Below are 15,843 nucleotides of genomic sequence, written 5' to 3'. Positions count from 1 at the left end.
GGTGAGTTGAAAATCTTTCAAAATCATTCTTGGTTTTACAAGAAAATTGTACAAGAACTTGTTATGTCATTTTTGAAGTTTGTAACATTAAGAGAGTAGTAGCAATAATTAAAAAGAGCATAAAGGAAGGGTCAAAAAATCACCTTAGAAGATAATATGGCTTCAAACTTTCTCCTTCCTTTCTCCAAAAACACCAAGAAAACACTCAAGGCTCACAACAACACTCACACAACAGTTCTAGAGAGTAACAGAGGGTAAAATGAGGCTGAAGGGTCGAGTGGGGGTGAGTTTATCTAAGGGAAAAAGTTGAAAGCGCTGTAGGATAAATTCTGAAAAGGTACGAGCGCTCGTGTACTATAGTGTCGAGCACTTGTGTATTGTTCACAACGGGTTAAAAATGCTTTTTAGGCTTGCGATTTGGGTATTGCCTAATAGTCTAAAAATTGGTCAATGGGTGCTCGCGTACTGTAGTAGCAAGCGCTCGTGTACCATTCACAAAAGGTAAAAAATGCTCAGATGTACGATTGGGTATTGCACAAGGGGTATTGCACTGTTCATGCGAGTGCTTGTGTGATCCCCTAGGCGAGTGTTTGGCCAGTGGGGGTGTTTTTGCAGCTTGGCCAGTGAGGGTGTTTTTGGTTTTTTGCTTCTACAAGGTCTTAAGGGGCTTGGTTTATTCGAAGAAGGTTTATATCACTTGGTTTAAGGCTTTGTTTTAAGGAATTATTAACCGGTTAAGAAATCTTTAACTCTTTTGAAAACAATGATTTGTTGGGTGGGGCATCATAGCCTTTGTCCAAATACTCATGTTAATTATTGACATATTTTACTCAATTTTGTAATCCTCTTCATATAAATTAATTTCCATGTTTCGCATTTAATTAGTATGGTTTGAAATTGGGTGTTACATCTCACCTCAAAACCTTCTATTTTTCTTTAAAAAAAAGCTCTGGACCCACCTCTTGTGGTGGAAGAGCCACCTCCTGTGATGGAAGAGGAAACTGACCCACCTCCTGTGGTGGAAGAAAAAGCCGGCCTACCTCTTGTTTTGGAGAAGGAAGAAGCCGACTCACCTCCTGTTCTGGTGGAAGAAGAAGTTGACTCACCTCCTATGGCTAACGTGGTTGCTTCTTCGGACCCAACTCCTGTGGTGGAAGGACCCCTCATGTGGTCTGTGGCAGAAGAACAAGCTCACACAGTGCAACACACATAATAAATGCTAGGTGATCTCCTAGTGTCCTAAGTGTAAATTAATTTTTTTTTTAAAAAAAAAAACCAAAATTAAAGTAGCCCCACGACGGGTTTATTTTGGAAAACCGGTTCCCAATAAACTAGTTTAATTTTTTTCCAAAATAATTACGTTGCCTCTTTAATTTTAGTTTAAAATTAATATATTTTTTTTCCAAAATAATCACAGCCACTCTCACTCTCTTTCCCTCTTGCCGGAACGAAAAATCTCGCCGTCGTCACTATTAGGACACCAGAGAATTGACGAATACATGCAAGAAATGAATTGTACTTGAACGACTTCGCTATGAAGAAATGATAAAAAATCTGAAATAAAGGGACCTTCAAGCATTAATTACTAATAAACTCCATAAATAAATAAACAATGTAGAAGTTTCAGTTTTGAGTTAAGCACTTCATATCCGATATAAATTAATCGGGATATCAAGATCCTAAATGCAAACTAAATCAAAGGTGTTTTACATCAGGAACATGAATTGCTTAAGATATTACGTTCAACTGACTCTGCAAGAAAAAGTTTTGGGTAACTTTTCTTGTAGTCGTCAATTCTTCGGTGTCCTGATAGTGACGACGGTGAGAGTTTTTGTTCCTGCGAGATTTTTCTGTTCCGACGAGAGGGAGAGAGAGAGAGAGAGAGAGAGTGGTGGTAATTATTCTTAAAAAAAAAAAAAAAAAAAAAAAAAAAAAAAAATGGTGTCGTAAGAGGTAACAACACATTTGTGCTTGAAGAATCATATATGGTTACCAACCTCCAGAAAAAATCAAAACCTGCTGCAGGTCGACCCTGTCTCTGAGTTGCATAGCTTCAAAGGATTGTCTACGAATATGGTGTCGTAAGAGGTAACAACACTATATTTGCAGCCTTCATCATTCTTCAGATGAGAACGATGTTGTCCTTGTCTCCAATTATTGACAAGTGATGTTATATCTTTAGGGAAGAAGTATAGCTTGTCGCACAACCTTTTAATCGGGTATTGATGCAAGATCTCTTCGACGCAGAAATCAAGTAATTGAATGGTATCGATATTGTAAAAAAAAATTGGCTTTATTAGGTGAGAGTATTTGATTTCGAATTTTCTTCTATAGATAAAATCCGATTAGGATTTCATCCGAAGGGCAAAATATAACATCATTTACTGGCTCATCCGCCATAACGACAACTTTTTGGTGTAGCAGCTTTGGTGTAATAGGGAAGGTAGCAGGAAAGAGGGGAGGAGACAATTATGGCTTTTTTGGGTGTCTGTTGATTTTCAACAATTTTTTATTATTTTTAAAAAACATGTTTGGTCGAGTTTTTTTTTCTCAAATATATTCAGGCTTTATCAAACCCATTTTGAATACCATATTTTTTCCAATTCAAACCTGACTCAAAGCTTTTTTTTTTTTTACTCAAAGTTTTAAAAAATAGATGAAACAAGTTTTTTTTGTTGCTTGAAGTCATTGGGGATTTTAGTTTTTGAGATGTGATTTAGTTATGCGGTTTGATTTATGATTTGTGTTTGAGATCTCTATCAAGATCTCATCACTATCAAGATCTTAATAAGAGCTCATCTTTATATTTGAGTCTCAAACAACACAACAATAACCACAACATTATCACCATCCATACAACACAACCACAATCTCAATCTTAACACGACAACCTCAATATTCACAATGTCTTAACAGAACATAAAAAATCACAATCATTAACAACATATTCAAGCTCTTTTTCCAAAACCCATTATCATATTCTCAGCAACACAACAACACTTACTTATAAACTTCACCAACTTACCAAAAATCAACAATCAAATCATCAAATTAGAATACAAAACCAAAACATTGATATAATAACATTTACCTCTTGTAGTTTCCTCTTCTTCAAAGTTGTTGTTCAAATGCTCTATCTCTCTCTCTAACGTGCGTTTGAACGAATGGTCATTTCCTTTACCATTTAAACATTTAAACTCTCTGATATACGAATGAAAGTTCGTTCAAATGAACTTTATCCTTGTTCGAACAAACAAGTGGCATCTACATTAAATTGAGCATCAAATCTCACCTACTTACATGTGCGAACCTCTGCTCGTTCAAATAAAATTGACATATTTAATCTCGACCATCCATCCTCACCTATTGCTCTAGTGGGGCACTTACACATGGAGATGTCATCTCGTTCGAACGAACCACATGTTCGTTCCAACAAAGGTTTTCAAATTTGAATATCAATTGTTGGATTGCACTTACCTGTGTGTAGGCTCTGCCACGTGGAGATTCTCATTCCTTTGAATGAGCTCGAATTTTTGTTCGAATGAAACTACATAGATTTAAAATTATTTAAATATTTTCCTCCAAATTTAGTACTTATCAATCAAGAACCTACTAGCCCATTGCGATCTACCTATTTATACCATAATTTTCTTATGTTTTCATTACATTATTTACTTTTCTCTAAATTTTTTTATTTTCTGATGTGAGGTGCTACATGAAAGGCTTTGTAACCAAGGGTTATCTCAAATATAAAATACTTGAATATTACTCATGAGAAAACAATTGTTTTTGTTGGGGAGATAATTGGTTTTGAGGATTCCTATCTAAAGCTAAGAACATGTAGGGCTAGGTGGACATGCAAGAAACATTTGCCTCATAGGTATTTATTAGTAGGGGACCATAACCTATGTTTGATTTTAGTGGTTGACCTCAGTTTTGTAAATGGAGAGGGGGGAGAGGGATATGACTACTATATAAAAATTTAATGAACACACCAATAATCCAAAGAATAAAGGCTCGTTTAGTTTGCAGAATGACTATTCCATTAAGAAAATGAATAGCGATTACTAGAATGAGAGAATGTGGAATGAAATAACAATTCATATTTATTAATTTGGCAACAAAATATATGTTGAATTGAACCAAAATTACTAAAAAAAACTCATAATTATTTTTTAATTTTGTAATACTCAAATTATTAAAAAAAAAAAAGAAAAAAAATGGAAATGCATTGCAAAAACCGGGGTGGTCATAACACCCCCGGAGCCCTTCGCAGTGGGCTCTTGTGGCACTCCAAGGGTGGTGCGACCACCCCCAAAGACGCCTAGGGGTGGCCGAGACCACCTTCGATGCCCCACCCCCAAATTCCCTGGGGGTGGTGTGACCAACCTTGGTTTCTGCAGTGGGTGGTCGGCCATTGTAGAATATACCCTTAGAATACATAGAAGTGCCTAGAATAACCATTCCGAATGGTTATTCTAGGCACTTCTATGTATTCTAAGGGTTTATTCCGCAAATTAAACGGGGCCTAATTAATGAACTAATAAATGTTCTAAAACTTTGTTATGTACAACAAACTAAAGAACTCGCAAGAAAAAAGAAAATAAATTTTATATTTCCAAACTGAAACACAATGGTACAAAAATTTATCCAATACTTACACAAACCATAATACCTTCCAACATACGAAAGGAGGTTTATGACACTACATCTAACATCATACTTTTATTTATATTAAGCATAAGTAGTTATATAAATAACACACAACTCTAAATGAATTAAACAAATTTTTATATTCACAAGAGGTTTGATGAAGTTCCTAGATACTCACACACATACACACAAATATATTTGTTTGACATTTACAAATATAAATTATTTCTAATTGCAATTCTTTTAAATCATAATCAGTCGTTTTTGATTTGTTATTCTTAAGAAGTAAGAAAGTTTTATTTCCATAGAAGAAGACGAAAAAAATTGACTAAATTTCATTAGCAATACAGTTGTAGGACTAATTGAAACAAATGAGAACACAAAATTAAATTAGGGAGCATGACCTACCTTCTTTATTTTTTATTTATTTATTTATTTATTTTTTATTTTTTTTATTTTTTTTTCAAGATGCCTGGGGCCATTTGTAATAGTTTAGGAGGCCATGACTATAATTAAATATGGTAGGGCATGATCATATTGAGCTAATCAAGTACAACCATTCTAATTAAATATGGTAGGGCATTCTAATTCTCCTCCCCAACTCTTTTTCTTCTTCTAGAAAACACAGTGGTGACTTTAGTGACACACATGTGATTGTAGCGTGTTTGTCTTCCATATAGATTTGCTTTATGCGGCAATTTATGGGGTGAAGTTTCGTTTGCTATTTGGGGGTTCGATTACCTTTAGTTAGTTTATAAGGTTTATTTACACGAAAGCCTTATAGTAGTGGTCTTAAATCTCCAATCTGGCTTTTATTTTTCTCTCTTGTTCTTTTATAAGGGCAAATAACTGATAGATGACAGATGAATTATCAGAAATGTAGAAGAATTTGTGATTTATTGTAGAATAAGCTAATGAGATTGCGATTGGGAATGCGTTTTATAACAGAGATGAAAAAAAGAGGCAATCATTGTCTAGTTGGAAAAGTTTTGATGGATCGGGAGGTGAACATAGATGTAATTTGCCAGAATCTACTGTGAATTTGAAAACCGATTGGGACAGTGACATTCAAAGAGTTAAATATGAACGTTTTCCTCGCGTAATTAGATATGATTAGCTTTAATTTCATCATTTTTCCTTGGCTTGTGTGACTTGTGATGTAGCAAAAAGGCTGTTAAACAAAGTATAGATTGGATTTGGATAAAAAAAATTCATTTTTGTATCTATGATATTGTTTTGTTAGAACAGCCAGCTTTCTTTTTATGAAATGATTAAAGAAGAAAAATTGTTATAAAAAAAGAAACCTTTGCCAAAAAAAATAAAAAAATCTAAGCTAAATCCCATCTAATTACATCACTAAATAGACAACATAATCTCGTAACCGTAGAATGGAAGGGTGGGCCCTTAGCCGTGCACGTGGGACCCACACCATGCATATAGGACAAGTGTAGATAATTAATATATACCTGTCCGTCTAAAATGAAAACACTTTATCAGGGATATTACATGCACAATTTCCGTCCAAACCGCTTACTTTGGTTCTCAAATACCAGCCCACGTCACTCCAACATCCCAACTCGCATCATTATTATTAAAACCAAAAAAAAAAAAAAAAAAAAAAACATAAATCCCATTTGTCTTCCTTCTTAGGTTTTCTTGTGTTCATGTCTAGAAAAACAAAAAGCTTATTATATATAATGAGAAGAAATTGTATATACACAGTTAATTACATAAATCTAATTTGTTTGTTAATACACAGATAAACCCCAAGTCCACCAAGAAATTCAAATCTTTACTAACAATATTGGGTTATACTTTTACACTAAAAAATAGAACTCAAAGGTGCACCACCAATTATATCAACTATATTGATTAATTGATTAATTTTAAATCGTAAATTTTTCAACCATATTAATTAATTAATTTTTTTTTTTTAGCAATTAATGAACATAATAGGTTAGGTGTTCTAATATAAATAATAAATACTAAATACCTTTTTTTTTTTGAAAAGTAATTTTAAAAACTCGACTTTTATATAATTTTTGTATTTTTTTAATAAATAATGATTTAATGGTTTATGAGCACTTCACATTAGCGCAGTGTAATAGAAAAAAAAATTATATCAGAACTGAGTTTGTAGCATTATTATTTTTTAATGAAGATAGAAACATATCTATTCAAATACAAATACAAATACAAATTAATTTAATTATTTGAACGCTTTGAAGAAAAAAATATTTAATAAAATCGTAAATTTTTATAAATTAGAGGGATAAGCATGGATAATTTGATTATCCCCATTAGGAATTGGCAAACCGTAAACATAAACATAAAACTGTGTATAACCTAACTCACTTGCTCTCTCTCTCTCTCTCTCTCTCTCTCTATCCGGGCAAAAAGATACCAAAAGGTACGTTTGATCCGAACACTCAACTCTCTCTCTTTCTTTCTCTCTCTCTCTCTGTTCAGCAACTCTTTTTCTCTCTGTACGCACACTCTGTAAGCCGCTGAGGGGGGCTTCAAAAACCTCGAAGGCAAAACCTAACTGAAGAAAGATCAGAGAAAATCGCAAAAATAACCGGAAAATATTAAATGGGTTTTCAAAAAAATTGAAAAAAAAAAAAAAAAATTATACCAAGAACATAAATTTCAGATCCTCTCCTTCCAGTGTCACTCCCCTACGCGTTTTTAGTTCTTCCTCTGTTGCCAGATCTCTGTCATCCATAAACCGTCCAACCAAGCCTCTATCTTTCTTACTCTGTGAGTTTTTTTTTTTTTTTTTGGTTCTTTCTTTTCTATTTGTTTGTGTGTATTTATTTGTAATTTTTGGGTTATTTTCTGGGTTTTATGTTGCATGCAAGATTATGAGTTTTCTGATATTTATTTCATCTGGGTTTTGTTCCTTTTGGTTTTTAGGTTTAAAAAGAACAAGCATTTCATGAAACCGAGGCTCTGGACCATTTTTTGCGACTTGAGAATGGAAGGCGGAGATTGATTGTTTCTGAGATCAGAGTGTTTTTCTTTTTCTTTTTTTCTTTGGGTTATTGTTTGTTGGTTGTTGTTGTTTTTGAGATGGGGAGTAGTTCTGGTGAGGCCAAATCCAACGGCATCGATGCATCAGTGGGCGGGTTGGTTTGGGTCCGCCGCCGAAACGGGTCGTGGTGGCCGGGCCGCATAATGGGCCTCGACGAGTTGTCGGAGGGATCCTTGGTTTCGCCGAGATCGGGGACTCCCGTTAAGCTTCTGGGCCGCGAGGACGCAAGCGTGTGAGTGCTCTTTCCTGTTTTATCACTTGCTCTCCCTACTTGTTTATCTTGATTGTGCATTGGTATTTTTATAATTTTGCGTTTATCTCGGTATTTTCTTGGTTGGTTTGGTTTTAGATTTGAGCTTTTGGTAATTTTTTTGTTGATAGTCTACAAAGGGAAAAGCTTCTGGCTTTTTGTTATCTTTTTAAGTGTTTCAACAACTATTTTTAACTTCATTTTTTCACTGGGTTTCGGGGTTTTTTTTTTTGTTATGATAGAGTTAGATTGTTAGAAAGGGGCGATGGACATTGTTGTTAACTTGCTTTGCATGTGCTTGATGTCAATATGGGGTTTTTTTTTTTTTTTTAAGTTGTATTTTCGTTACTATTGAAGTTTATGGTTGTTATTAATTATAAAAAGTCATTCTAGTTGGCAATGCATTTTAACAGAAACCTTTGTTTGGCTAGTATGGTTGAGGATGCAGTCTTCTTAGATTTCTATTATTCCTAAGTTTCTTAGATTGTGATAATTTGCAGAAGTATGATCTTTTTCTTACTCTTGGGGTAAATGGAAAGACTATGAAACTCATTTTTTATATGTACAAAGAAAGAAAACAGTGCTTGGCCTTGGTATAGACACTATCACCACTACAATCATCTTCTACCCTCCAGGTGGGTCTTGTAAACATTTGCCTGGGCCTCATCGATTATGACCCTCTTTGTGAAGAAGTGCCCCCTCTCCCAAAGTTATGCTATTGCTGTTATTAGATTTCCGTTTGTTTCCCCTAGTTATCGTGTCTTCTGGGTAAAAGGACTGGTGAGGTGCTAGAACTATATGCTATTGGAATGAATATGCCAAGTTTAGGAAAATATCTAAGAAAGAGATCAATTAATCATGACGGGGTTTATTCCTTTCAACCTTGTTATGGTGACTAAACCTGATCTTCTCTTTCTCAGCTTCTTTTTGACGATTTCTTGTGCCAATGCATAAATCATAACTGATCCTTGAGTTGCCGCTATTAGTAATTTGAGACCTGGAAATTCCACCTTTGCCTGGATATTCTTATGGTTGCATGCTTTTCTGTTGCAATGTAGTTCACAAAAGTGGGTAAACATTGTATTCCTGCTCATTTGTCAAATCCTTTATTTCTATATTCTTGATTGGATTTGGCTTTTGAGTTGTTTATGCGGTCATGAAATCCATTTTCCGAAGCTATGGTATATGCTAAGCTTTTGTTTCTGATGCTTGTTTATTTGATTGTTATGCATTCTTTGATAAACTTGAAGAGGTCCCTTTTTCTTTCTGTACTTCATCCCTTTGTTGCATGGAAACTTTTGTGCCTCATCTACTTAATCTCTCGTTAGTCATCAAAGTAGTTTCTGATAGTACAGTGTTGGAGTAGATGAGAATTGGAAATGTCAACTAGAAGGATTGACACCTTCCATCCTAGAACGCGCATGTACACACAATTACAAATGTTGAATATAGTCTTGGATACATATACACATTGTATAATCCAGGGTGGGATATAGCATAATGTCAAAGGTATAAGATCTCATTGTATTATCTAGGGTGGGATATAAGCATAATGTCAAAGGTATAAGATCTCATTGTATAATCCAGGGTGGGATATAACTATAATGTCATAGGTATAAGATCTCATGTTTTAAGAGTCACTTTAAAACTCTCATGGAATAAAGTGTTTTTGTCATGGCTGTTGAAAAGATTCAGTCCACTGAAGTTATTGTGGGATTAAATTGTTTGAGAATGAAGATCATTTGTTTTCCAGGAACATTATTGGCACACTAATAGTAGAAATGCCAATATGTTCAATTGAAGTTATTTTTAACGCCATTAAGTTGGTGCATCATGGTTTGCTGCTTTAATATTCAACAGGGTTACATATGTTGAAGCACTATGACTTCACTCGTAACCATATCTTTCAATTGATTGGCATTCTTCTGAAATTTTGTTGTAAAAATTTGAACTTAGACTGATGGATCAAGGATCTAATTTGGTTGAGCAGGAGAACGTAGCCCATAAATTAGTTTGTCTTAGATCTTAGCAGGAAAAGAGGTACAAAAAGATGTACACTATTCTTAGTTTGTGATGAGGATGTTCCATTTTAATATCACCTATGGAACAACACTGAAAATCAATTATGATTTTGTTTCGTTGTATATCTCATTGTATTTATTATGCATGGTCGCATTCCTATAGGGTAATGTATACCAGATGTACTATATGTTGCCAATCTACAATAGGATTAGGGCACTGATGCCTCATTGATATATCCCATATGAGAGTTAGTGCGGCCAATATGCGGAGGTTGAGCCTCTGTCATGAATCTTAGATTGAGATATTCGTTAGGCATATGCTTAAGCTGTGAAGCTTGCTTTTGTATGACGGGCGCTTCATATTTTGGTGCATATAAATTACTTGAAAACAGTTTTTGTTGGTCGCCTAGGAGGCTTACTATATATATAGGGGTGCTGATGATATTCTAGGGTTTTTTTTTTTTTTTTTTTGGGTTCAGAAGTTTAATTTTCTCCCTAGAATTTGGTACTTCATTCATTCTCGGACTTTGGATTCTCATGTATAGTGTGTGGTGTTTAGCTTCTTGTTGTAAACATATGGTACAACTTTGTTGACAAAGTTCCTCTTCGTTTACCGGTTCAGGGATTGGTATAATCTTGAAAAATCTAAGAGAGTGAAGTCATTTCGTTGTGGGGAGTATGATGAATGCATTGAAAAAGCAAAGGCTTCTGCAGCTAATTCCAATAAAAAGGCAGTTAAATATGCTCGAAGGGAAGATGCCATTCTCCACGCTCTTGAGATTGAGAGTGCTCGCCTTGGCAAGGAACGTTTGGACTTCTTCCAAAGGGATGATTCAGGTGGTGACCATGGTAGTTCTGCCAGAGAGTCACATAGCATGTCTCATTCTGGTGAAGAAAATGAGGATATGGGTGACGATGCGAGTGATTCTGAAGACAATTCAAATTCGGCACCAGAGTTATCTCAATCTGGTATATCTTTTGAAGATCCAAATCATAATAATTCTTCTAAGGTTCAACCTGTAATAGGAAGAAGAAGAAGAACCCCAAATGATTCAGAGGATGATGGAACAGAAGGGGTTAAGCGTATGAGAGGACTTGAGGACCTGGGCATAGGTGTAATGTCAAAAAGAAAGGCTGGAGGGGTGCTTGATGTTGTTCAACAAGATGGTGCTTCACTTTGTGATTCAAGTGCTGGGAATTGCATTTCTAATGGAAGTCCTGTCAATGGTAGCAAAGGTTATTCATCTTCACTCAGAAGAAAAAGATCTCAAGTGCCAAATGTTCATGAATTCTTGAAAAGAAAAAATCGTCGCCGACCATTGACGAAGGTTTTAGAAAGTACAGCCATGGTGTCTGTTCCAGTTATTTGTGATCAGTTTCCCAGTTCAAGCGGCTCACCTCTTCAGGGTGTATCTGATAGCAGGGTTTCAGGATTAGAATCTAATGAGTCAAAGAAGTCTGTGATTGTTAGCAATAATTCAGACAGCACTGGAGTTTCATGTGAGAATGGAGTCCCTTTAAATGCTTCTGAACATGCTTGTGATGCTTCCCATGCCGTTTACAAGACAAAGGAGAATGAAATTTCCAGCATAAAAGGGTTAGCTGATAATGATTCTTCTGACAGGTTATTTGATGTGCCATTTGTTGGGGTCCTTGGGGAGGAAAAACACACGGCAGGTATGCTTGAGTTAAAATGAGAAAATTTATCAACATTGAGTGTGCATAACTTTTTCTTTTTTGTCTCTATTCTTACATAAATGCCATCCAAAATGGTGATAAATTTGCTTATCTGTAGTAGATAGCACTTGGCATGTTAGAAAGGTATGCTGCATGTATGCATTCAATTATTTTTTACTTTAGGCTGCTAAGCAAACACAATTTCCATGAAGAGCTTAAGCTTGTCAGCGTGTTTGCAATGCCTTCGGCTTAGGTTTTGAGCATGCTTGCTGACTCACAAAAGTTTGAGCTGCATAGCTACCTGTTTTTGAAAAATGACGTCTTTGAGTTTACATGTAATTGTGTATGTGTGTTATGCACTTGTTCCCCAGGAGGGGTTGTTAACATGTGTGCGTTAATTTTCTTCATGGATATATGTTATCCAGTGATGAGTTTAAATGCAATAAGATTGAGATATACAGTTGACAAGAAATAAGCCATTCAACCATGAGTGGGCAAGTGTTTCAAGTTTTACTTTCGCGGTAATTAGCTCATAATTTCTTACAAGTCATTTTCCTGCCAACTTGCTATTAGTGTAATGTAATATTCTGTTTGTTCATTCAGATGATTGTGAACTAATGGGGACGGTGGAATTATTTCCTTGTGCTGATATATAATATGTTCTCCCAGGTTTTTCAACTATACCTGTGGCTTTTTCATCTGGAAGGCCTCATGGTGGTGCATTGGGAAGACAATCTAGTCAAAGTAATCAAGTTGAAGCTGTATCTTTGAGAAATGAGGGACTTAATGAATCTGTTTCTACCAGTTCAGCTGCTCTTCATGTTAATAATATTAACCAGAGGATAGAGAAAGGTACTTCAAAGTGGCAGTTAAAAGGAAAGCGGAACTCAAGACATTTAAGTAAAAATAGAAAACAGGACTCCAGAAAATATGTGGACATGGATGATGAATCCAATGCTTATTTGGCAGGTATAGAGCACTTGGAGGGTTCAGATCAGAAAGTTGATTGCACTGGGATTGGTGGACGCCACACTTCATTTAATTGTACCTTACGATCAAAGTGCAAACCAGTTGCTGAGGCCCCGGTAGATGGGTTGAGGGACTGGAGCAAGCGTCTATCTCAGAGGGATTCTCATATGAGAGTCCCAACAGTTGAGGCAAAGCTATCACCTAATGGCTCTTTGAGACCTCAAAGATCACTTCCGTATCGTCAGTCCCGCTTTACAGTTCACTCTAGATATCAGATACCTGATTTTCCTGTCAGAAATATTAGCACCAATGCTTCATTATATGATGTTAAGCTGGAGGTGAAGGCCAGCTATCGGCCCCAGCATGTTCCCTTGGTTTCCCTAATGAGTAAGTTGAACGGAAAGGCCATAGTCGGTCACCCTCTCACAGTTGAGGTTTTGGATGATGGTCATTGTGATGATCTGTTGAGCAGCATGGAGTGCAATCTGGAAGTTGGTGAAATGCATAATGCTGTAAAGCCAAATTCAGTAACCGGTAGAGTTCCTACCAAGCATTTGGCCTTGCAGGCGCGCTTATCGCCAACCAAATCACAGAAAATGAAGAAATCTGGGTCATTGTCCAAAAAGATACGGAAACTGTCTTCATTGACTGGTCACAAGCGCTCTGAAGAAGAGCGGAAACCAGTGGTAGATAAGCCTAAAGGTCCTGTTATAGCTTGTATCCCACTAAATGTAGTCTTCAGTAGAATAAATGAAGCAGTGAACGGATTGGGACGACCAACACACCGTGTATTAACATCAAGCAATCCTTGAGTTTGGTTCAAGGGGAGAAGCTGCAGTTGCTGTTCTTTTGGTATTTTAGGTATTTTGATTCGGTTCAGCAGCCAAGCGGCTGCCTTTATTTAACCGGTGCTGGGTTTGCAGCACCATATATTCTGCCTTTGAAGGTAGAATCCTTCTCTACAATTTCATGACATTTCGTTAAAAGTACATCTGGTAGGAGGAGTACGGCCAAAGGAGGCTGCTCTTTGCTCTGTATATATTGTAACATTATGTAAAGATGGTGATCTGGTATTAGGTATTGGTGACCTGATATTAGGTATTTAATTTATGAATTCAGGTTGATTCGGAGGAAATAACTTCAATCCCCATGCACTTGGGTGTTGGCCATGATTAGTAATTTACTCACCTTCTCTTTATTACCTTCTTGTAACTTTGAATCCGGTGACAAAACTTTTTAGATGGCGTTTTTGACTTTTTAAGTGTGATGTGAATGAAAGTAGTATTTTGTGTTCGGATTGTTTCTTAGTGTCTTGATTTTTTTGGCTAAAAAGCTAAAAGGTTGTATATATATATATTTTTTTTTTGTTTTCTGTGTCGGTCTGTTCCTGTTCAACAGTCTAGGTGGTCCTCATTTCACATGCTATATATTCTCTTGAAGTAGTGTTGCAGCCTATATTTCCGGTACTAATTTGTTTTTGAGCCTAGGGATGGCTTGGACCCAAGGCTGGATGACCTGTCTTAATAAACATCCCACCTCTTTCTTTTTTTTTTGAAAGGAATGTTATGTACACTTTCATTTTCATGCTCTCAAGTTGACGTCGATTGACGTAACAGTTGATTGTTGATTGACGTAATAGTAAAATTTATTATTAAATTTTGGACCATAATTTACACAACGCTAGTGTGCTAAGCATGTCAGGCAAAAATTTCTTTTTTTTTCTTTTTTTTTTAAAAAAATTTTAATATTAAAAAAAAATTTGTCGTCATGCATGTGTTTATCTTCACCCTTAAATTTTGGATGGATTGTTATTCAATTTTGGATATAATGTTGATGTTTAATCCTACATCAAGGCGCTCTCAGAGACTGTTTAGTATGATATCATTATAAATTCTGTAATAAGCATGCTAGAATCTAAAACAAAGCATGTAATACTTTATATAATTTGCAAGAGTACATAAATATTTGTATAAGTCATGTTGTTTTAAGTTATATTGAATGTGACTTATGTCTGTAAATGGGATTATTACACCTAAGATTTAAGTCATAAATCTTGTAATTTATAAATTATAGTTCGTAGTTGGCAATAGAACTTGACATTTTATTTTATAAGACTATAATATATCAATCATGATTATCTATGGTTTTATTAAACTTCAAATAGACGATTAATATGAATATATTTTACACTATCAAAACATGTAATATAACTTTTTCTACCTACTCTTGTTAGGCAATTGTATCCTATCTTACATCGCAAACCTTATACTTAGATCTACTTGTAGCATCTAGGATTTGGTATATTCAAGCCATGCTAATGATTATTATCCATTTTTTGTATCATGTTTCGTGCAAGGTCTTAGAGGCAAATTCTGGTATAGTATGGTGAGAGTAGGGGTGTCAAAGCGGTTACAGTTAGCGATTATAGGTTAGTAGATTTCACTAACCGCAACCGCTAACCGCCTAGCGGTTAACGGTTAGTGGTTAACCGTCGGTTAGCGGTTAGTGAAATAGATAACCGCTTGCTAACCGCTTTTTTAAAATTGGGCTTTTTTTTTGGCTTTTTGAGCCTTTTTGGGCTTTTTTTTTAAAAAAAAAAACATTTTTTTTACCCCTTTTTTTTTGTCATCTTGGGCCCAATTCCTATAAAAAGAGCTCATATTGAAAAATCAAAAATATTTGACCCAAAATTTATATTTACTTGTACTTTAAAAAAATTTCCTTAAATATTAAATCATAACCAGTTAACTTTTTTTTAAAAAAAAAAAAAAAAATTCAACACAACATATAAAAAAAAAGTTCAGAATTCAGACTACTGTCACAACATATAATGATAATACATTAATACTTAAATTGTGTTTATAAGTAACACATTGGTCATTGTTTAATACTTTAATCTAATGTCAATTACTTAATTTGATATTATACGAATCATATCATCATTGTACGTTAATAATATGATTCACTTGAAGTCTTGAGTAAAATATTTGAATTGTTATTGAATCATATGATTAAGTATTGATATTATACATTTATATTATTCATATGCATATGTAAACTTATATAGACTTATAACATTTATAGACTTATAAATTTATAACATACATTGGAAATAAGTCTCTAAATATATAATTGTTGTATTAGTATGAATTGATATACTTATGAGTTATGTCATGTATAATTTGTTATTATATAATCAAATGATTTAATGATCAATTGATCATGTTATATAATCATAT

General features: G+C 34.9%; 1 protein-coding gene across 2 annotated transcripts; it reads left to right on the top strand.

Annotated features, from left to right (window-relative positions):
* Positions 1 to 6,988: 6,988 nt before the first annotated feature.
* LOC132186742 (uncharacterized protein At1g51745) lies at positions 6,989 to 13,898 on the top strand. 2 transcript variants are annotated; one of them, XM_059600771.2, is made up of 4 exons: positions 6,989 to 7,063; positions 7,570 to 7,919; positions 10,581 to 11,635; positions 12,305 to 13,898. In XM_059600771.2, exons 2-4 carry the CDS (start codon positions 7,726 to 7,728, stop codon positions 13,414 to 13,416), a joined length of 2,361 nt encoding a protein of 786 aa, XP_059456754.2. In that variant the 5' UTR covers positions 6,989 to 7,063; positions 7,570 to 7,725; the 3' UTR covers positions 13,417 to 13,898. The 2 variants fall into 2 exon arrangements, with proteins under 2 accessions (XP_059456754.2, XP_059456753.2); XM_059600770.2 differs by having other exon boundaries at positions 7,007 to 7,413.
* The last annotated feature ends 1,945 nt before the right edge of the window (positions 13,899 to 15,843 follow it).

Source organism: Corylus avellana, chromosome 6, assembly GCF_965113065.1.
Source record: "Corylus avellana chromosome 6, dhCorAvel1.hap1.2, whole genome shotgun sequence".
Taxonomy (NCBI): Eukaryota; Viridiplantae; Streptophyta; class Magnoliopsida; order Fagales; family Betulaceae; genus Corylus; species Corylus avellana.
Note: the sequence above shows the minus strand (reverse complement) of the source record. Positions and strands in the feature narration are given on the sequence as shown.